Source organism: Carassius auratus, chromosome 22 (genome assembly GCF_003368295.1).
Source record: "Carassius auratus strain Wakin chromosome 22, ASM336829v1, whole genome shotgun sequence".
Taxonomy (NCBI): Eukaryota; Metazoa; Chordata; class Actinopteri; order Cypriniformes; family Cyprinidae; genus Carassius; species Carassius auratus.
Window position 1 is genome coordinate 10,395,675 of NC_039264.1, and position 24,716 is coordinate 10,420,390.

General features: G+C 37.5%; 1 protein-coding gene across 4 annotated transcripts in view; it reads left to right on the top strand.

Moving 5' to 3' along the window:
- Positions 1 to 24,716, top strand: part of prickle3 (prickle homolog 3) — a 39,481-nt gene that overhangs the window by 5,296 nt on the left and 9,469 nt on the right. For 2 of the 4 annotated variants that reach the window (XM_026197657.1, XM_026197658.1), the window contains exons 2-3: positions 577 to 659; positions 23,989 to 24,172. In XM_026197657.1, coding sequence (XP_026053442.1) covers positions 577 to 659; positions 23,989 to 24,172 — 267 coding nt within the window. Of the gene's footprint in view, positions 1 to 576; positions 660 to 19,771; positions 20,056 to 23,988; positions 24,173 to 24,716 lie in introns of those variants that run through there. The other 2 variants (XM_026197659.1, XM_026197660.1) reach the window with 2 other exon arrangements.

Consider the following 24,716-nt stretch of genomic DNA (forward strand, 5'->3'; position numbering starts at 1 on the left):
ATGATACCCACTTAACATTATATTTGAAACACATTTTAGCATTCAATACGCTTTAATTGCAACTTATTAGGTTATATTTATGTTATGAAATATATTTACTGTAGTGGAAACCATGGAAATCTACAAATGCTATGGTTTCTTATGAAACTCTAGGGAAATGCAGCTCTGTTTTGACCTATTTAATGCATACTTCACACATTAACTTTTTTGTTAAAATCACTGGTAAAAAAAAAAAATCACTGTAGTATGGAAATTGTTATTATATCAATACTTCAGAATCCCTACTACAGTATTGCACACATACCTACAAACTGAGCATGTAATATGCATGCGCAGGAGGTCTTTTTATTCTCACCAATTTGTGTTATTATGACACAAACATGATAACAGTATCAAAAACGTGCCTCCAAAATGCATTTCTTTTGTTGTTGTTAAATGGTGTCATGTCATTGCCCCATTAGTTCAGATCAAATTTTATTTCCAATTTATTTCGAAATGCAGATTAATATAACCTGCAGTAAAATACGATGCACATTATTAAATAGTTTTGACCGTGTGTGTTATTGTGTGTCGCAGACAGAGGCGGAGGATCCGGACCAGGGACAGCCATGTTTGCGCTGTGCAGAACAGTGTCCTGGCTTCCGCATGCATGGATGGAGGTAAGACCGCCGTGCTAAAACTTGAGGAAAGACCCAGAAAGAACTCCCATGTCCTCCTTTTTACTGTATTTTTTGTCACTTGAAATGAAAATGATGCGAGCCAGATTCAAAGCAACACGTTCGATATGAGCACCACAGGATCCGACCCTTGACTTACTTCTGAAGGACATTTGTCTCAAGCCTGAGAGTGTACAGACGGAAACATAACATCCTCAGACATAACACTTTGGATTATTGTTTTAGTTATACTTTTGTTTTGAAATTACTTTGCGGAAAAGGAAAGGAGGGAAAATGGCCCTGATAAAGTGCAGTCTGTCAGGACCAGATACGTGTGTGTGTGTGCGGTGAGTGAGACCTGGGACGCGAGACGTGTGTGTAACGTGAGACGTCTAATCATATTTCCAGAGCAGGTAATGAGAGTCGCAGTGTGTTTACACTGACCACACTTCACTTTTACACCATTAGACGAGCCATCAGATGAAGGATGAAGAGCTTTAGTGTAGCTGCAGTGTGTGTTTGTGTTTTCTGCTCTCTAATGCTGATCGCACTATAATATTGCAGGATTCTTGATTGTTATTTCTGGGAATGAGTTTATGACTCCAACATTATTCACATTTAAACAATCCAGATCGTTTGGAGTCAGCTGGTAAATATGCTCTCTTGGCTGTTTACAAGACGCTGTTCACTTTCTTTGCTGGCAGCTGCAAAATTTTACAGACAGACTTGTGAATGTATGGTATTATACACAATGTGTTGTTTTTGTTGTTGTTGTTGTTGTTGTTTTTAATAACTATTCCAAGAATTCTACTTTTGAATTGTAAACAATTTTGAGTCCGTTTTGCAACCATTATGTTTCAGCCGTTGTGTTAAGAAGCCAGACAATGACCTGGAACAAATGCTAAAGGACATGAGGCATTCCTGTGTGTGTGTGTGTGTGTGTGTGTGTGTGTGTGAGTGTGTTTACATAGCTGTACATTGAAGGAAAATTTTTGAAAGAACTTTTTTTAAATGGTTTAAAATAAACCAATATAAATAAACAAAATGTAAAAATGGCTCACGAAGTTGACAAACTAAGGCTAACGAAAATAATTTTAAGCAATTGAAATATATCTGAAATAAAATATAGATATTAAATAACAAAAATTAATTAAACTTAGGAAATTATATGTATTGTCTTGGCAAGTTGAAGTACTAAAATTACTAAAACTGAAATAAAAATTAATTGAAGCTAAATATTAAAAACTCAAAGAAAATGACAAACGTATAATCACTTAACGTAAAATTATAATAAAAATAAAAAAATATAAAAATGAAAGATGATTAAAATATTAATGAAGAACAATAATGCATAAAATTATTACTAAAATAACACTACTTTGGAGTAGGATTAGTCTGGCATTATTATATTTACATAAAATAGCATGAAGTCTATGGTATTTCCTCATTGAGGCCCTGGCAGCAAACATGATAGCATGTGCATCAAGTGCAAAATGATAGTCTTTTGGGTTTGTATCATTCAGATGAAAAAACTAAATAATTTATTTTGCAGGTTTGCTTAATACATAATTTCACATGACATTTGGTAGTGCATCAAATGTGGAACCACAATAAAGTCAGTAAAATAATCTGGGGATTAAAATTCAGATATATTTTTTCGAGATGGAATGCCTTCAATAATCGGCTAATGTTTTTTCACTGAACTCATACAAAGTTCCCTACATTTTCAAGTTTGAGGATGCCATATAGTACATAAAAAATGGCCTACTATATAAATACACACACATGCCTCTCTTTAGGGGATGTATCAGGAGTTTATACTGCTAGGTGAATAAATGTGTGTGCATCAGATCAGATTAAATTAGTGAGACGGCTCTGTTGGTCTCGGTCTAAATGAGCAGAACAGAAAGTAGCCATAAATCCTGTACCTGCGCTCTTCAATCTCACGCCTGCGGTTCTGTCCAGAGTCATACATCAACATGAGGTGAAATCTAATCTTTTGCCCATTATTCCAGTCAATCACTCTTCATTTGACCACAAACTAATCTAGTAAACAGAAGCAATCACATCTAGAAGTGCAATGACATGGCTCCAATCTGATTATGTGCTGCTTTAATCTTTGTGAAGTATTCAGATTGTGCTCAACAAGCTCAGGAGCATCATGCAAAAATCAGCATTATTTGCTACTGTCCATCACTGCAACTTTTATTTTGTTAATTTGTGACCCTGGAGCACAAAACCAGTCTTAAGGTGCAATAGTCAAAAAAACAAAAAAAAAAAACAAACCCTGCATGGGTTGCAATTATAATTTTTCCTTGTACGCCAAAAATCATTAGGATATTAAGTAAAGATCATGTTCCGTGAAGACATTTGTTTAAAGCACTATATAAATAAAGGTGATTGATTGATATTTACAGTAAGGGAAATTTGCCCTTACTGTAAATATCAATCAATCACCTTTATTTATATAGTGCTTTAAACAAAATACATTGCGTCAAAGCACTGAACAACATTCATTTGGAAAACAGTGTCTCAATAATGCAAAATGATAGTTAAGGCAGTTCATCATTGAATTCAGTGATGTCATCTCTGTTCAGTTAAATAGTGTCTGTGCATTTATTTGCAATCAAGTCAATGATATCGCTGTAGATGAAGTGACCCCAACTAAGCAAGCCAGAGGCAACAGCGGCAAGGAACCGAAACTCCATTGGTGACAGAATAAAGAAAAAAACCTTGGGAGAAACCAGGCTCAGTTGGGGGGCCAGTTCTCCTCTGACCAGACGAAACCAGTAGTTCAATTCCAAACTGCAGCAAAGTCAGACTGTGCAGAAGAATCATCTGTTTCCTGTGGTCTTGTCCTGGTGGTCCTCTGAGACAAGGTCTTTACTGGGGATCTGTGTCTGGGGCTCTAGTTGTCCTGGTCTCCGCTGTCTTTCAGGGCTGTAGAGGTCCTTTCTAGGTGCTGATCCACCATCTGATCTGGATACGTACTGGATCCGGGTGACTGCAGTGACCCCCTGATCTGGACACAGACTGGATCTGGTGGCTACGGTGACCTCGGAACAAGAGAGAAACAGACAAATATTAGCATAGATGCCATTCTTCTAATGATGTAGCAAATACATAGGGTGTTATGGGAAGTGTTTCCGGTTCCGGTTTACCTAATTAATGCAGCCTAAAAATCCTTTAACGGATTTGGATATTAAAAGCATATTAGTATGTTATGTGTAAGCCAGGTTAAAGAGATGGGTCTTTAATCTAGATTTAAACTGCAAGAGTGTGTCTGCCTCCCGAACAATGTTAGGTAGGTTATTCCAGAGTTTAGGCGCCAAATAGGAAAAGGATCTGCCGCCCGCAGTTGATTTTGATATTCTAGGTATTATCAAATTGCCTGAGTTTTGAGAACGTAGCGGACGTAGAGGAGTATAATGTAAAAGGAGCTCATTCAAATACTGAGATGCTAAACCATTCAGGGCTTTATAAGTAATAAGCAATATTTTAAAATCTATACGATGTTTGATAGGGAGCCAGTGCAGTGTGGACAGGACCGGGCTAATATGGTCATACTTCCTGGTTCTAGTAAGAACTCTTGCTGCTGCATTTTGGACTAGCTGTAGTTTGTTTACTAAGTGTGCAGAACAACCACCCAATAAAGCATTACAATAGTCTAACCTTGAAGTCATAAATGCATGGATTAACATTTCTGCATTTGACATTGAGAGCATAGGCCGTAATTTAGATATATTTTTGAGATGGAAAAATGCAGTTTTACAAATGCTAGAAATGTGGCTTTCTAAGGAAAGATTTCTATCAAATAGCACCCCTAGGTTCCTAACTGATGACGAAGAATTGACAGAGCAACCATCAAGCCTTAGACAGTGTTTTAGGTTGTTACAAGCAGAGTTTTTAGGCCCTATAATTAACACCTCTGTTTTTTCTGAATTTAGCAGTAAGAAATTACTCGTCATCCAGTTTTTTATATCGACTATGCATTCCATTAGTTTTTCAAATTGGTGTGTTTCACCGGGCTGCGAGAAAATATAGAGCTGAGTATCATCAGCATAACAGTGAAAGCTAACACCATGTTTCCTGATGATATCTCCCAAGGGTAACATATAAAGCATGAAGAGTAGAGGCCCTAGTACTGAGCCTTGAGGTACTCCATACTGCACTTGTGATCGAGGTGATACATCGTCATTCACTGCTACGAACTGATGGCGGTCATATAAGTATGATTTAAACCATGCTAATGCACTTCCACTGATGCCAACAAAGTGTTCAAGTCTATGCAAAAGAATGCTGTGGTCAATTGTGTCAAACGCACACTAAGATCCAATAAAACTAATAGAGAGATACACCCACGATCAGATGATAAGAGCAGGTCATTTGTAACTCTAAGGAGAGCAGTCTCAGTACTATGATACGGTCTTAATCCTAACTGGAAATCTTCACATATACCATTTTTCTCTAAGAAGGAATATAATTGTGAGGATACCACCTTTTCTAGTATCTTGGACAGAAAAGGGAGATTCGAGATTGGTCTATAATTAACAAGTTCTTTGGGGTCAAGTTTTTTTTTTTTTTTATTTTTTTTTTTATGAGAGGCTTAATAACAGCCAGTTTGAAGGTTTTGGGGACATGTCCTAATGACAATGAGGAATTAATAATAGTCAGAAGAGGACCTATGACTTCTGGAAGCACCTCTTTTAAGAGCTTAGATGGTATAGGGTCTAACATACATGTTGTTGGTTTAGATGATTTAACAAGTCTATACAATTCTTCCTCTCCTATAGTAGAGAGAGTAAATATGTCAAAACTTTTTTGCTAAGAGCTTAATTTGGACAACTTCAAAGGTGATTTCACCCTCAGATTCCAGATTTTAATAAACTAATAAACCATACATCAATGGAAAGCTTATTTATTCAGCTTTCATGTGATGTATATACCTCAGTTTTGAAAAAATTGACACTTAAGACTGGTTTTGTGGAACAGGGTCACATATTCGACCCGTTCTGCCTCGTTCTTTTCTTCACAGACTCTTTCCCACACGTCCACCCATCTGCCCTCTGTTTCGTGTCCTAATCTGTCTCGTCAGGCTAATAAGATCAGTCCTTTCAGGTCCTTCTGCTGCCAGGACTGCAGGAATAGAGCCACCCGACTCCCACACTTCCCCTCCTCTCTCAAGAGTTGTCCTCTTCTGTCTCCCTACTCTTTCTACTTGATTTAGTCATTGACTTGCCCTCATTCACTCGCTCTCATTTCCCTTCATTACATCACATGTTTAGGTTAAGGTCAGTGTTGGGGAGTAACTTCTAAACGCAGCAATGCTTACTGTACTAGTAGCATTTTATCAGTGGGACAGTAGTTTGGCAGTTTTCTAAGTCAATGGCATTTCCAGGAACTACTTTTTTTGAGCTTTTTTTTCTGGTCAGTACGATTTGTTTTTGAAAGAAATCTCTTATTCTCACCAAGGTTGAATTTATTAAAAGTAAAACAGTAGCTAATAGTAATTATGACTCTGGTGGGCAACCCGGCCTTTTTAGCATGAACAACACACTCTTGTTGAATTAACACTTTGAGGAAGAAACAAAGGAAAAGGGATTTCTAACCATAAATTTATTAGCATGAACTTAAATTAATGCAAAGTCATTGCATTACATTCAGCACCAAATTTAATTTAAAAACACACCTAAACACCTTATTGTTGTGACTTAATTAGGTGTGATTTAGCTAGATGGTGATCGTGTGTGCCAGTATTATGAGATGTCTATGAATAGACTGGTCCCAGAAAGCGTGCCAGCTGAGCAGAAGCAGACAGAGAGAGAGAGAGAGCGAGAGGGTGAGCATTCATCATGTACTCCAGCAGACACGCATGACGAGTTAGATGTTGTCCAAGACAGTTGTGATGGAGGTTGTCCAGCTCTTGTGAGATTTTGATTGAGTTACCAGTGACCTCCTGGTAATTATAAGAGTCTGGCAGGATGATGGTAGCTGAATAACACATGGAGAGTCAAGCAGCCATTACTCAACCGCTAACTGCTGCCATCGTGAAAATCTCCATCTGTTTCTAAAACCATATCCCTCCATAACTCATGCAACTCTTTAGCAAAGAATGCTGTTTATACTGCATTATATTTATTATTATCATTATGTACTTCAAAAGCATGACTGAAGTAACACAGGGAATTTGCATATCAGTATAGAGTGCTTTAGTGCCCAATTTCCCATTCATTTTTTCCCATAGGGTTTAGAATTTTTTTAATTATAATAAAATGTTTTAAGCCATGAACTAGCTACAAGGACTATCAAAACATTACATACTTTGATTTGAAGCAAAATAAGTAGATGAAAACCTGACAAAATGACCTTAGTGATGGAAAGAACCACAATCCCATGAAGCATTGTGAATGACATTATAGTTGGATTAAAAACAACAGAGAAATACAAAACTGTTTATTCAAAGGGTTAGTTCACCCAAAAAATGAAATTAAGGCTACATTTTACTCACCCCGAGGCATCCTAGGTGTATATGACTTTCTTCTTTCAGATAAGAGTTATATTAAAAATGATCTTTTATCTTTCAAGCTCTATCATTGCAGTCAGCGGGTATTGCGTTGCTTCAAGATTTGAAATGGCAAAGATGTCAGCTGTTACTACGCAGAGCCGTTGTTAATAGAGAAGATGCGCAAATCCACTTCATTTTCAGCGTTTTTTGGCGCATCTTCTCAGTTAACAACGGCTCTGTGTAGTAACAGCTGCTCTATGTGAAATCACGCACCTGATGGGATTAACAGCTGATTAGAGAACCGGCTTTGCTGACGAGATGCGCATAACGATCGGAGCACCCCTAATAAAAAGCACCGTTCCATAAAAAAAAAAAAAAGTGTCTCAAATGGCTCCGTGAGGTGAACAAAGGCCTGTAGTGAATCAATGCACTTCATAAAAAATATCCATATTTAAAATGTAATAATTATTTTAATATAGCTTGCGAAAAATGTTGTAAAACGGAAGCAGTTCCATGAAAATTATGTATGAGGTCAGCATTGCGCATGCGCCAGTGAGTCTCGTGGAAACCAACTTTTGTTTACAGGATCAAAAGAAGCAAAGTTTCCTTACTTTAGCAAAGGTAAACCAGTCACCTCTTGGTTTATATCAAAATCCTCCAACAAATCTTTGTTTTGTTTATCTAATTAGTGACCGATGTTTTGTTCTTTTTCGCTACGTTTCCACGTGCATCACTTCTGAGCAGCACATGCGCAAAGCTAACCTTATACGTAATTCTGAGCGCAAGCTCAATTAAAGTGATTATTTGAAAGCTGGACCTGAACCCGCCGAGAAGACACAGACCCGCCTGGACCCGATTGTCACACATTCCACCTTAAATTGCTATTACAGTCAATAAACCTGTTGCAAAAAATACATCTTTTTGTCTTACCTAATTTAGGGAGACGTAGTCTCTCTTCCTTGTACCTGACTGCCTTTGATGCATTACAATCCTCCGACAAGAAAGTTATCCATGTTATTCCTCTCGTTATTCCAAGTCCAAGCTGAATCCACTCATTATTTCAGCTTCAAAAGTCCACTTGATGTCACGGTGACAGATGACAAATGCAACTGTGCACATGTACATTTTGACTCGAGTTAACTCTAAAAGAGCCGATTTATAAGCCGATATTTTGATTTTGAAAATAAACTGGATATTAGACCCATTTCCTATAAACTGCACTTACACAACATTCAGTAGTAAAATATCTGCCTGTTCTATGTATGTGGGCTGTAAAAAACATTTTCCAGAAGGGATTATGTTAAAAAAACAATTGCATATCAAAAGTATATATTTTTTAATTATCAAAAACAGTCTGGTTTTAAACATTTAACACTTTTACTTTCTTCCAGTTTAAGCTGGTTTTAACAGTCTGTGTGTGTGTACTGTAAATAAATTATAATACTAAAGTTAAAGTATTTGCAGAAGTAGTCTCACACTTTGCTGCTACAGCATTCACCTTTTTCAGCCATCTGAAGAGAGACAGAAAGAATAAGCATGTGTATTAATAATATCACCATGTATCATTACTCATGTCATCATTAGAATTATAATAATAATTAAAGCTGCAAGCAGCGAAGATCTTCACCATTTAACATCTCAAAGGCCTTAAGATTTAACTGACCAAGTTTGGTGTTGATATGAATACATCTCTAGGAGGAGTTTGTTAAAGTACAACCCCTGAAAATGGTAAAAACAACGCCAATTTTGCAGAGAAAATTCTAAATAACTGACTTCCTGTTGGGATTCGGATTTCGTACCAAGAGACTTTTTCGTAGATATTGGTGTGTTACATGTGTGTACCGATTTTTGTACATGTTCATGAAACATAGCTCGAGACGCACTACGTTGAAAGTGAATACGCACTCCATTGAAAATGCATAGGTGGCGCTATCGAGCCATTTTGCCACACCCGATGGAATATTGTCCTTCAGATCTGTTCAGACCAGGACCCTTATCACACATGTGAAGTTTGATCAAGATTGGACATTTTATGCCTGAGTTATAACATCTCTTATTCCCATGGCGAGACATCGAACTTCGTCACGGCGCCATGGACACGCCTTTTAACAAAAACTCAAGATCTTCACAACTAAACATCACACAGGTCTTTAGATTAGACTGACCACAAAAAAGACATTGATGTCATAAAATTTCTAGAAATAGTCTGTCACAGTGTAAAATATGTCACTTCCTGTTGCCAATAGGTGGCGCTATGACTATAACTGAATATGGGCATGTAGATCTGTTCAGGTCAAGAGTCTCATCCAACATGTGAAGATTGGGGCAGATTGGACATTGTATGTCTGAGTTACAGCAACTTCCTTCTTCATGGCGAAACATCGAAATTTGTCAGGCCACCATGGACACGCCCTTTAACAAAACCTCAAGTCCTTCGCAATTTAACATCGCAAATGGCTTTAGATTACACTGACCAAGTTTGGTGTTGATCTGAATAAATCTCTAGGAGGAGTTCGTTAAAGTACAACCCCTGAAAATGGCAAAAACAACACCAATTTTGCAGGGAAAATTCAAAATAACTGACTTCCTGTTGGGATTCGGATTTCGTACCAAGAGACTTTTTTGTAGATATTGGTGAGTTACATGTGTGTACCAATTTTTGTACATGTACGTGAAACATAGCTCGAGACACACTCCGTTGAATGTGTATAGGTGGCGCTATCGAGCCATTCTGCCACACCCGGTGGAATATTGGCCTGCAGATCTGTTCAGGTCAGGACTCTTATCACACATGTGAAGTTTGGGGAATATCGGACATTTTATGCCTGAGTTATAACATCTTTTATTCACATGGCGAGACATCGAACTTCGCCATGGCGCCGTGGACACGCCTTTTAACGAAAACTCAAGATCTTCACAACTGAACATCGCACAGGCCTTTAGATTAGACTGACCACAAAAAAGACATTGATGTCAAAAAATTTCTAGGAGTAGTTCGTCACAGCGTAAAATATGACACTTCCTGTTGCCAATAGGTGGCGCTATGACTATAACTGAATATGGGCATGTCAATCTGTTCAGGTTCAGAGTTTCATCAAACATGTGAAGTTTGGGGCAGATTGGACATTGTATGTGTGAGTTATAGCAACTTCATTTTTCGTGGCGAATCATCTAAATTCGCCAGGCCGCCACGGACACGCCCTTCAACGAAAACTCAAGATCTTCGCAATTTAACATCGCAAAGGACTTTAGATTAGGCATATTAAATTTGGTGTTGAATTGAAGAAATCTCTAGGAGGAGTTCATTAAAATACAACACATGGAAATGACCAAAATTACACAAAATTTGCTCATAATATAAAAAATAACCGACTTCCTGTTGGGTTTAGAATTTTGGTCCAAGAGTCTTTTTTGTAGGTATTGGTGTGTTACATATGTGTGCCAATTTTCGTGCATGTACGTGAAACATAGCTGGAAGGCTGTTGATTTTCTTAGTATAGATGGCGCTGTCGAGCCATTTTGCCACACCCTCTTCTGAATCCTATATCAGACGAAAATTTTCATCAGGTTTGACGTGTGTGCAAAGTTTCATGACTTTTTTTCATGATACGCTGTTGAGCATGTTAAAGCCCTCAAAAATGCGATTCATTCGGGAGAAGAAGAAGAAGAAGAAGAAGAAGAAGAAGAATTAAAGCTGCAAGCAGCGATGAACTGGCCCTCGCACCCGGGCTCCCCACCAGCGAGTGGCATTACTAAAAAGGTGAACGGTGAGAAATATTCATTTAAAGTCATAAATATAAGTGGAATATATCAAAGTATATTTCATGTACAGTTCCAATCTTCCTGTTGCCAGCAGGTGGCGCTATGACTATGACTGAATATGGGCATGTAGATCTGTTAAGGGCAGAAGTCTTATCTAACATGTGAAGTTTGGGGCATTTTGGACATTGTATGTGTGAGTTACCGCAACTTCCTTTTTCATGGCGAAACATCGAAATTTGTCAGGCCGCCATGGACACGCCCTTTAACGAAACCTCAAGTTCTTCGCAATTTAACATCGCAAAGGCCTTTAGATTTAACTGACCAAGTTTGGTGTTGATCTGAATAAATCTGTAGGAGGAGTTCGTTAAAGTACAACCCCTGAAAATGACCAAAACAAGGCCAATTTTGCAGAGAAAATTCTAAATAACCGACTTCCTGTTGGGATTCGGATTTCGTACCAAGAGACTTTTTTGTAGGTATTGGTGTGTTACATGTTTGTACCGATTTTCGTACATGCACGTGAAACATAACACGAGGCGCACTCTGTTCAAAGTGTATAGGTGGCGCTATCGAACCATTTTACCACACCCGATGGAATATTGTCCTTCAGATGTGTTCAGGTCAGGACTCTGATCAAACAAGTGAAGTTTGGGGAAGATTGGACATTTTATGCCTGAGTTATAACATCTTTCATTCCCATGGTGAGACATCGAACTTTGTCATGGCGTCATGGACACGCCCTTTAACGAAAACTCAAGATCTTCACAATTTTACATTGCACAGGCTTTTAGATTAGACTGATCACAAAATAGACATTAATGTCATAAAATTTCTAGGAGTAGTTCCTCGCAGCGTAAAATATGACACTTCCTGTTGCCAATAGGTGGTGCTAGGAGTATAACTGAATATGGGCATGACAATCTGTTCAGGTCCAGAGTCTTATCAACCATGTGAAGTTTGGGGCAGATTGGACATTGTATGTCTGAGTTATAGCAACTTCATTTTTCATGGCGAATCATTGAAATTCGTCAGGCCGCCACGGACACGCCCTTTGACAAAAACTCAAGATCTTCGCAATTTAACATCGCAAAGGCCGTTAGATCAGACATATCAAATTTGGTGTTGATCTGAATAAATCTCTAGGAGGAGTTTGTTCAAATACAACGCATGGAAATGGCAAAAATGACACAAAATTTGCTCATAAAATAAAAAATATCTGACTTCCTGTTGGGTTTAGAATTTTGCTCCAAGAGTCTTTTTTGTAGGTCTTGGTGTGTTACATGTGTGTACCGATTTTCATACATGTACATTAAACATAGCTTTAGGCGCACACCGCTGAACGTGTATAGGTGGCGCTGTCGAGCCATTTTGCCACGCCCACTTCTGAAACCCATATCAGACATAAATTTTCGCCAGTTCGGAGGTGTGTGCAAATTTCCTGACTTTTTGAGTATGTTTAGGCCTTCAAAAAGGCAATTCATTTGGTACCGTAATAATAATAATAAACAGAGCAGATACAATAGGGTCCTCACACCTTCGGTGCTCGGGCCCTAATAAACAGGGATCTCCTACATAGGCAAAAATTATATATATTATTATTTATATTTTTTTGTCTAGCAATAGGTTAGAGCTGAAGATCTTTGCCCGAACCCGACGGGATGGGTTCGGGCTTAATTTCTATCATCTTACGCAGGCTCGGGCCGGGCTCGGGCTTGCGCTCCGATTTGCGAGGTAAACGAGCGGTCATGTGATGTGTTTCGATTAGCGCGAGAAAGATGCGAAAATGAATACTGAGCAGGTGTAACGGAGGTTGCCTCTGGTGATTACGTTTTGGTTGCACCAGCAACTAAAGCAAAGTCTGAGGTGTGAAAATTTTTGACCATGCTTATAATGAGAATAATGAGTGAATAATGACGCACCATCAGTGAGCGCAGGAACACACTGAAGACATCTACAGTGGATTCAATCATTTTCCTCCACAAAAACATGTAGACCTAGCCTAATCTCTGTGAGTAAAGGTTTTTCAAATGATAACTAAATATTCATTGAGTCTTAAATGCATAATGTTGACAGAGTATTTACGCTAATGTTGGCATTATTCTTTTATTAAATAAAGCAAATCCGGCGGAGCCTTTATCTTAATTTCGTTATTGCCAAATACCCATCTTAATTTAAAATTTATCTTAATTTAATTTTTTTTTAAATGACTCGTTTTTATTGGTGCGTTGGTCTATTTATAGGCTAAAGAGCCTATGTCTAGAATGCTGAGATGTTATGATGTCACAGAGGACTTATTTTATTTCTTTATTCCAACTTCCAAGTGGTCTAGTCTACGTTAGTTATGAGTAAATTATGTTAGAACATGAATAAATTGCTCATTGTTGGCAAAAGGCAAAAGAGCTGTGTGCGTGCGGACATTTTGAATAATGTCGGGCTGTAAACAGGTTCGGGCTTTAAAAAAGCTGTCAATCAAAATGTACTTGTCGGGCTCGGGCCGAAACCTGTCGGGCTCGGGTCCTGTCGGGCCTAACTTTTAAGGCCCAATTACAGCTCTACAATAGGTATTACCTATTACCTACTTGTATTTAACAATATTATTACAACATTTTCCTGTTATGTCTGTAAAGCTGCTTTGAAACAATCTGTAAAAAAGAAAAGAAAAAAAAGCGCTTGTTCAGCTCACATTTATTTACATGTCCCCTCTGGTTTAATCATTTCTGACGCACCTACTGTAGTTACTGTAACTACACTATATTTGCTCTCACAGACACATTCACAACGGACCCGTATATCTACTCTTCTCTTTGTGCAGTCTGAATCAAAACATCGTCATGCGCTGGCGAACGTAAAGTTAGCCTACTGTTACCGGAAGATCACAGAATCAATTCGAAGTTGAATGGTTAACGTTAGTGTCATGAACACACCGCTGTCAATTTTGAGAAGAACCACCTTCAAACAAGTTAATAACAAGCATTTAAGGGGCCTGCTAAAAAGGAAGCCATATTAGCGTTAGAATAACTTAACAGTTGTTGTTTTTTCGAGGCATGCTGTACATAACTTCTAGTCATTGACTACACGCACACCCCTGCCACAGTTACGCGGTCATTATGTGGGAAACAATGCAGATATATTTAGAATAAGTTAAATGCAAACGTTATACAATCGTTTGACCTCTTATTTACGTTCGCGCTCTTCGACTGATAAACATGGTATTAGCTTTGTGGCTAATCTAATATAGCAATGCATTAGCGGCTGTAAGTGATGTTACAGAATATTTAGAAATGATAATGATAGGACCGTTAGCTAGAACTACCACACCGTTTTTATATAACTTACAGTGTATGAACTAAATCATTTCACATGAGTGAAGCATGAGACTATGTTTCTCATGTTTCATCGGCCGTTATAAACGCAGATGCCGATTTAAATGCAATAAGCTCATATCGGCCGATAATATCGGTCGGGCTCTAAATCTTTAAGATTAAACGGTTCATTTTTTATTATTATAAAAAATTATTGAAAAGCGCGATTTTGCGGTCGAAGTGTCCCTCACTGGTTGCCATAGAAACATGAAACGCGCTCGAGACTGCACATGCGTGCTAGCTGTATCAACCTAAAATATGCTTTGACGCAATTTGAGTGTCATAGAAAACATTATCACCATGCTTGCACTTGCATTAACTCTGAGTCTGCGCGCTCTGCTTCTAACGACAGAGAGAGAGCGAGAGAGAGAGAGAGAGAGAGAGAGAGAGAGAGAGATCACTTTTTTTTTGGCTCTCACTTTTCTTTTCCTAATTTTACAAGTTGCAAGTTACAAAAAACACAAGCAGTGTCTGATCTCGGCCGGGTAAGTGCACTCTCTGCTGTGTGCTGTTTCCTTAGTTGTGTTTGTTGTTTACCATTTACATGTTGTACACCTCCCTGTGTTAACAAACTTTCAAGACAAAATTGTGAATCCCACATGAGCGGCGCTTGCAAAGGACTCAGAGTTAGACAAATCAGGCTTTGTGTGTACAGTACAGGAGTGCCATACTGATAAGGAAATGAATGCCACATGTTCTGTACATGTACGATAACGTACTTGTGAAAATCAAAGGATACTTTGGGCTTAAGATTCAAAACTATCTGTTTTATAAAGGATCTTTAACTTGACATGTTTTGACTTGACTGGACCACATCAAAGATGTAAAGATTGACAAGAATGAGGAGACTGACAAACATGCTGACGGAGGCCTTGTTAAAACATTCTGGCTGACGAATACTTTCTCCATTGATTGACAAGCTTATTAAAACCTAACCTCCATTCATTTGGTTGCAATAGCAGTCTTAGTGGTTTTTATAGTAAATCAAACTCAATTTTAAAATTTTCTTAAGAAAATATGAGTGCTGCAGCAAGGGTGACACCATGTTTAATTTTTTGACAGCAATGAAAACGAAGTGGTGAATGTTAGGTTCATGGAAACCTGGAAGTACAGCGTGTTAAGTGGATTGTATTGTTGTTTAACAACATACCGACTGTTCAGCTGACAAAACAACTTTCCAGAAGACTTTCACTAGACAAAAACTCTGTACCGCTTTGATAGTTTGAAAATTGTGTGATCTTGGACCTTTATACAGTACATTCTATTGTAACTGTAAGTCTATTCTCATTTTCAACCACGTAAAAGTTCAATATAAAAAGTTCAATATCTAACCTGAAGGCATTTGTGACATAATGTTAAAAAAAAAAACAACAGCAAGGTTACAGTGAGTCATTTTAATTGATGGGAATGGTGCCAATTTTTGGAGAAAAATGTATCTATGCTGTTCTAGCTGTTTAAATAATGCTATTTAGAGTTTTTTAAAAGTTTATGGCATTGGGAAGCTGGATATAACTTGAGTGAAGTTAAATGAGTGAATTATACACACTAAAATCGTGTTAACATGCATATTAGTCTTACTATATAGTATTCTCACAGCAACCCATATATATATACACAGTACAGACCAAAAGTTTGGACACACCTCATTCAAAGAGTTTTCTTTATTTTCATGACTATGAAAATTGTAGAGTCCCACTGAAGGCATCAAGGGCTATTTGAGCAAGAAGGAGAGTGATGGGGTGCTGATGGGGTATATATATATATATACAGGGAGGTAGGGTCGCAGCGTGGCACAGTTGAAGCTTTCTCTCATTTTGTGAGAGAAATTTTCTGTGGTAATCAGTCACAGTTACACCACCAATGCTGTCCATTGAGTTTAATTTAAATTAAAACCAGAATATTCTTTTAAGATGAAAGAGGCAAAAGAGAGGCAACTTCATACTGTACGTCTTTAGCTGTTATAGATGAGAACATGTTTGAAAAATGAAATCTGACACATGTTAGTGAGGGAGGAGGCAGAGGGGAGGGATGGTGAAGGAAGGCATCTATTGTTTGGGTCCAGTGTTGGCTCCAGCGGCCTGAGGGGCGAGAATCAGAGAAGCAGAGAGGAGCGTCATTTGACTCGGCTCAAGCGGGATGACGTTTTATTCGCTACGCTGCCACTGAAGAGTGGCTAAACTTGCTTAGACCTCCTTAAGTTTGAACAGTTCGACACATTACAGCTCTTAAAAACCAAATTGGAAATGGATTTTGCTGTGTCATGGATGGCACTGTAATCAAGGTAATATACTCTGGATACTGATCACTTGGTGTTCGGTGCCTTAGAATAGGATCTTGTAAAGCATATCAAAAAGGTTTGTGTTTGAACCCGTCTGACAGGAAGTCTGTTCGACAGTCAGAACAGCAGCAGTTATGATGATGATTGACGACGATGATGATGATGATGATGATTATGATGATGTATTGGCTGTAGTTTGGCAGAACTGTGCTGTTGTCTTGTGGGAGTTTTTCTCTGGTTTCTTTGTTGAATAACAGATTTTGGAGTATTTATTCAGTTTTAAATATTGTCTAAAATTTTGTAAATATTCCACCTCAGATTTTTCAGACAAGTAGCTTATGAATGCAGAAATGCAGTTTTATAATAAATAATGCATGATTACCGGACTGTGGAGGGAAACCGTTTTTTACGATGGCAGATATAATAAATCAAGTTAAAATGTAATCCTGTAATTTTCATTTTTAAAATAAGTTGCACATCATTATTCTACTATGGGGGGGGGGGGGGTTGTCTGAAAGTGGCTAGATATCAAAATTAATAGGGTAAATGTATCTATTAAGCTCACCAAAGTCTACATTGAGACAATTTCAAGGTACAAGATTTAATTACAAAAAAAAAATATTTTAAAACAAAAGATTAATCTCTCACACAAAAATATTAGATTTTATTCTAAATGGCAAAAATTATAACTCATTCAAACTATTTTTTCTTCACATCAACAACTTTAATTGAGTTACACAACATAGATTAGTTTCAATGATGTATACTGACTTAACTGCATTATAACATCTAATAAAAAAAAATACAATTACAATACTTGGGAGTTTCAGAACAATTAAAAGCACACTGAACAACATCAGACATGTTTGTCACCATAATGTATTTAACAGAAACAATATTTTATAAGAGTAAGCTCCTTTTATTAAGTCACATTTTCAACACAAACATTTTAACAGTCGCCAAAATGTGAATCTGTATGGAGCACAGATATTCGCAGGGTATTTTTGAATGGTAGTAGCTATTCAAACTACAAAAAAAAATAAAAATAAAACATTTTAACCAGGCCGTTTCTGTTAATACATGTCTTGTAATATGTATTAAAATAATAAAAAAAAAGATTTAGCAAAATAAATAATCTAGGTAATATATTAAGTTAATAAATTTTATCATGAACAACTTTTATTAACAATATCTATGAAATTATACTTATTAATGTCACACTAAAGCTGAGTTGTTTTCATAGTAGTGCACCCCTTTACGCTCACCTTAAAATAATATGAAATCTTTAAAACATACAGCAGTTTAAAACCACAGACCAGCAATAATCTGTCAATATATAATATTATGGTGGTAAAGGTACTAGCCAGTAATGTCTGTGAAGTAATATATTAGCATAGCACACAATCTTGCACATCTGTGTTCTGTAGCATCTGCACTGTGTTGCTAAAAACTCTCTTTTGGATCTAAATGTAATTATTTCCCACATCCAAGTTCCAGGTTATAATCTTTCTAAAGTCTAAACATTTAAGCTCTTAATTTTACAATAAATAGTGAAACTTACCCAAAATAAAGTCTTAAATATCGAAATAAATATGTCCATTTAAGAATCTTCTCTTTTGGTCAAAGTTTTCAGACAGCTTTTAAAATGGCGGAGTTATAGGAGGTATGTAGTAACAAACACCTCAGTCTGTTAAGACATTAAATTGGATAATACATAATTTTTTCTTTTTATAATCTGAGCTCAAATATGTAGGTGTGCTTAAAGTGCTTTAAACACTTTGTGTCTGATCTTTGTTTGTTTTTTGCGATGTTTTGATATATAATATATTGATAATAACTTAATTACAGTTACTGAATTATCTATCATATCGTGCTAATGAATTATATTCATTATTTAATATACAAGACAACTTCGGTGAGATTTTTCTATTTTTTATAATTAGATACTTTAAGTAAATATTAAAGTTTCCCAAAGTGACAGTAAAGACATTTTAGAATGTTACAAACACTCAATTTGAAATAAATGCTGTTCTTTTAAACATTCTATTTCATCAAAGAATCCTGAACATCAACAACAGCAAAAACATTATAAAGCAGCACAGCTGTTTTCAACATTGATAACCAGAAATGTTTCTTGAGCAGCAAATCAGCATACTGCATTGATTTCTGAAGGATCATGTGACTCTGAAGACGGGAGGAATGATGCTGAAAATACAGCTTTGATCACAGGAATAAATTAGATTACATAATTTTGTAAAATGTATTCAAAAAGACAATATTCATGTTTAATTGTAATAAGACCACACAATACAACTGATTTAACTGTGTTTTACTCTACTTACTGTGTAAATATATGATTATATATAATATTGTCTTATTGACTTAAGTTCGGCTGAGGACACGGAGTGACGGCTTACACAGAGAAGAAGGGATTGGTAGAAAGGAGTGGTGGATAGGTGGAGGAAGAGAGTAAAATCAGTGAAAAGCTGCTTTTGTCTTCCATCTGTGCTTGTTCAGCCTCTGTCACCAAAACCCTACACACTATCAGACATACTTTCTATTTCCCTGTCAGACATGGGGACTGAAGCTGTCCATTAAAATGAACTGATGTCTGATTTAGAACACCAGCGCCTCTCTCATAACTGTACTGAGGAGGATTACACCCCCATCCATCCGTACACATACACACACACACACACACACACACACACATACACACTCACTCACACACTCACTCACTCACACACACTCACACACACTCACTAACACACACACACACACTCACTCACACACTCACTCACTCACTCACACACACACACTCACACTATCACACTCACTCTCACTCACACACACACTCACTCACACACACACACACAAACAATAACACGCTCACACACACTCACGCACACACACACTCACACTAACGCACACACTCACTCACACACTCACTCACTCACTCACTCACTCCCACACACACACACACACACTCACTCACTCACACACACACACTCACACAATCACACTCACTCTCACTCACACACACACACACTCACTCACACACACTAACACGCACACTCACACGCACACACACACTCACACACACATACACCCTCACACACACGCACACACACACACTCACACACACACACACACTCACACACACACACTCACACACACACTCACACTCACACACACTCACACTCACACTCACACTCTCACTCTCACACACACACACAGGCCGCTCTATTCCCGCTTCACCTCCGTGTGGACCTGGCGACCCGGCTCTGACCTCATTCTCAGCGTGACACAGAGAGAAAGCAGAGATGAAGGGGTTTGATATCATGAACACGTGTTCATCAGTCACAGCTGCGCTCCGTCCGAGGGCGACGCTTGTTTTGAGTTTTGTTGGGACAAAGTCAGGATAGAGGACTAGTTTCTTTGAAAAGTGTGTCGCACCTGGACATTTTCTGGCTGATTCTTGAGCTGTATTCAGTACGTATTCATTCATTCTCTTTTAATCTAATGTTTTTAGGATTACTGATTGTTTTCATTACATTAGTTGATGGCTTTAAAACACTTATTGTATGATAAATAACAATATTACAGAAAAAATATATATATTAGTAGTCATAATTTAGTTTTATTTCATGATGCAAATGTAAAAAGTGTTATTTAAACATCTCAAACTGTATCCGTAAGTCAACACATCATCTGTATTTCATTAGGAATAGAACACAAACTCTATACTCTTAAACTTTTGTCAATTTACCTTTAAACCTACTGTATTATGTTTGATTAGCACATTATAAGTTATGAACATAATCACATTTTTACTGAAAAACCTGTCGTACACAATCTCCAACATGCCTTCTGTTGTCTGATCGATAGTTTATACTTTTGACCAAGTAAAAATCCTATTGTATGTAAAACTCTTCAGGTAATTTTTTTTTCTATGAAATCTTCACAGATTTTATTTAAAGTAACATTGAAACAATATTGTTAGTAATATTTCAAGATTAACACTTGCTGTACTTTTGGTTTATTTGATTATCCGTGTATAATATTTTTAAAAGATCCTGTTAAATGTATCAATGAACATCAAGCTATCAAATGTTTATTTGTTCATCTCTTGATCATAATAGTATTGCATTGCATTATATGTTTTGAAACTAAAGAGCATTGATCATAAAACTAAGCATTTTAAGATCATCTTACTTTGACATGTTTTTGGGAAAGATAAAGTATCTCCTAATAATATAAACTAATATTTAGCTATATCAGCAACTGCACCAAATTGCATATTTTTGTTCATGTTATGTATCTAAATGAAGTTGATTTGTATGATCTACATACTCAATGAGCAATACATGTCTTATGTAGAAGAAATGTAATATGTAAGTAAAATATGTATTAAATGTGATGCTCAACTATAAATACATATCAAACATGAATGCCATTTACAACCTGGCCTTTTTTCCCATAATTTGACAGGATAGTCAATGAAAAAAAAATGAGGACAGGGCTTGATTTTATCATTGAGGAATTGATTGGATTGAGAAAATTCTCTGTATGACAGAAGGGAGAGCCTGAAAATGAAGAGGGATTGGTAACATCAGCCAAAAAGAAAAGTCATAGCAAAGGCAGAGGAACTGAATCTGAATTGATGTGCTGAATGATGAACCGTTCACAGTAAGACCAGGAGAAAGTAAAAAGTCTGGTTCTGGGGCAGTTTTGAGATGATTTTTGAGGGATGGGAATTAGAGTTGAACATGATGAAACACCTTTTATGTGTGTGTGTGTGTGTGTGTGTGTGTGTGGTTTAAGTCATGAATCATCTTCCTGAAATAATGGTGTGTTTTGAGTAATAATAGGTATCATCGACATCATCTAGTGCACATGAATGTCAGTGACAGGGTTTGACCACATTCTGGATTAAATAAAATCCATAACTAATTAATTACAGCGTGTCTGTTGAAAGGCTATTTGCAGTAACCACCACTGATTGTTGAAACCAGAAACAGAAACAATGGTTTGGCGAGCAAAAACATTTTTTACACGACTGAGACTGACCCGAGATCGAATCCACCCTTTTTTTATTCCATTCTGCTTCCTTTTCTCATCACATATCAACTCTGAAAGGAGTTTATTTCAAATTACTATTAAGTTTATGCATTTAGCAGACGCTTTTATCCAAATGCTATCGCAATGCTCTACCAATTGATTTACAGGAACACTAAAAAAATTACAATTAATTAAAATTATGAAAATAAAGTGAAAATTTATGAAAATAAAGTGGTGTTAAACAGGTGTTTAAAGGGTTAGTTCACCAAATAATCAAAATGATGTAATTAATAACTCACCCTCATGTCGTTCCAATCCCGTAAGACCTCCGTTTATCTTCTGAACACAGTTTAAGATATTTTAGATTTAGTCCGAAAGCTCTCAGTCCCTCCATTGAAGCTGTGTGTACGGTATACTGTCCATGTCCAGAAAGGTAAGAAAAACATCATCAAAGTAGTCCATGTGACATCAGAGGCTCAGTTAGAATTTGTTGAAGCATCCAAAATACATTTTGGTCCAAAAATAGCAAAAACTATGACTTTATTCATCATTGTGTTCTCTTCCGTGTCTGTTGTGAGCGAGTTCAAAACAAAGCAGTTTGTGATATCCGGTTCGCGAACGAATCATTCGATGTAACCGGATCTTTTTGAAACAGTTCACCAAATTGAACTGAATCATTTTAAACGGTTCGCGTCTTCAATACGCATTAATCCACAAATGGCTTAAGCTGTTAACTTGTTTAATGTGTCTGACACTCCCTCGGAGTTAAAACAAACCAATATCCCGGAGTAATGCATGCACTCAAACAGTACACTGACTGAACTGCTGTGAAGAGAGAGATGAACACCGAGCCGAGCCAGATAACGAACAACAGACTGACAATACGTCATCAGAGCGTTCCTTTACGCTATTGCAGACTGAGCGAGAATGGAAGGTGTCAAGGTGCCTTTCCCAAAAGCATGGTTGGCTAACTATGGTTGTTAGTTCCATTGGAACTATATTGGTAACAATGGAAAATTGCGACCAGTTGCTTTTGGGAAATGCACCCCTGGTGAGGAAATTAGCATCAAGCGCACTGTACATGGAACCTCACGCACAAAGTATACTTTGAGCTTTACAAAAATCAGGAGGTGCATATACAGTATGTGCGTAATGTTTTGATTACATTAGTGTACGCGTAAAAAGTGAAGTCTACTTTGGGTTTTTGTATTTTCAGACTGAGCGAGAATGGAAGGTGTCATTATTGTAATATGAATGAATGAGACATGAGCTAATCTGACAGTGTTGTATGCAATCCTCCACTAACACGGTCTCTCGTCGTGTTGCTGGTTAGCCTCTGCTCGGCCTGTCTGCCGTCATGTGATTTAGAGGAGGTGTGGAGTGGTCTGCAGGGAGAGTGGAATAATATCTTATTGCAGAGTTAGCTTGCTATTGCCAGCCTCTTTGAAATCACACAGGCGGACGACACATGCACTCTAGAAAGCCTCATCTTTGTCCATCTTCTGCATTATTTTACTTCAGAAGTTATGTCTCTTTTAAACAAAAGTTGCGAGAGCCTCATAACTCTCTCACACACGTGCTCATCAATGCAGCCATCTGTTGTTCTTGCAGTCTCTGCTATTTTGTTGTTGTTGTTCTGTCTCTTTAGTTTCGTTTGAAACAACGACCTGCGCATGTGTGACCCGGTTACAAATGTACATACTATTCTGGGTTGCATTTTCCAAAAGCATGGTTGGCTAACTATGGTTGTTAGTTCCATTGGAACTATATTGGTAACAATGGAAAATTGCGACCAGTTGCTTTTGGGAAATGCACCCCTGGTGAGGAAATTAGCATCAAGCGCACTGTACATGGAACCTCACGCACATGTAAAATCAGAAGTATACTTTGAGCTTTACAAAAAACAGGCGGTGCATATACAGTATGTGCGTAATGTTTTGATTACATTAGTGTACGCGTAAAAAGTGAAGTCTACTTTGGGTTTTTGTACAGCACACAAGTCATAAATGGTCTGAATTCACTTCGTGGAAATTAGTCTTAATATCTCCTATTGCGTTTCAAGAAAAATGATGATGAGTAGACGGCACAATTTTTATTTTGCGTGAACTGTCTTTTTGAGGAAATGCTGAAGTTGCACAAATGCACCATGGACAGTGCCGTCTCCCTCTTTCTTATGTTTATAAAGTCGTATTAACAGTTTCCATACAACAATGAATATATCATTTTGTTTGCCTGATTGTCTGATACACAAAATTGTATTGATTCCCTAATCTTTTTTTCAGATCCTGAATCATCAGTTTCAGTTTGAGTTAGTTGTTTTGGCTGTTGCTTACTCAGCGCCGCTATGCTGACCTGTTTCCACAGGAAGATCTGTGTGCACTGTAAGTGTGTGCGGGAGGAGCATGTGGTGCGCTCTGTGCCCGGACAGCTGGAGAGGATGATGTTGAAGCTGGTGTCGGACTTCCAGAGGCACTCCATATCTGACGATGACTCGGGCTGCGCCTCGGAAGAATACGCCTGGGTGCCGCCCGGGATCAAGCCTGAACAGGTGAGCAGGCAGCGCTCAGGAGACTATAGCTACATACAGTTAGGTTTATTTAGTGATAGGAGAGTTTGGTCTGAATCAGCCAATCACAGCCGCTTTTGCACTTTGTCAAACAGTGGCTGCTCTTTTTAATCCGATGAGACATAATGGTGATTCACATGTCAAGCTTCACTAAAAACAAAACAACATCTTGGTTGCCTCGTGTAGTTTTGATATTAAGCATTGTTTTTTTTCCTCCACATTATATTTCATTTTTTACCCAATAACCACTTGCACAGGAATAGATTGTTCTCACATGAAAATTGACAGTTTGTGAGTAGTTTTGTAGATCAGTCTAAAATTGCATTATAAGTGTGGGTCCATGTTGCTGTTTTTGTGCACATATTTTAGTAATCATCTTAAATTAAATATCATTCAAAAGCTGAAACAGTCAAAATTCATCCTGGGAAAGCAGCTTTGAAATCAGACATTGCATTACCATAGACATTGTCCTTTAAATCAGGCTCCTCCGCCTGGCAGGCAGTGTCCAGTGTAAGATTACAAAATT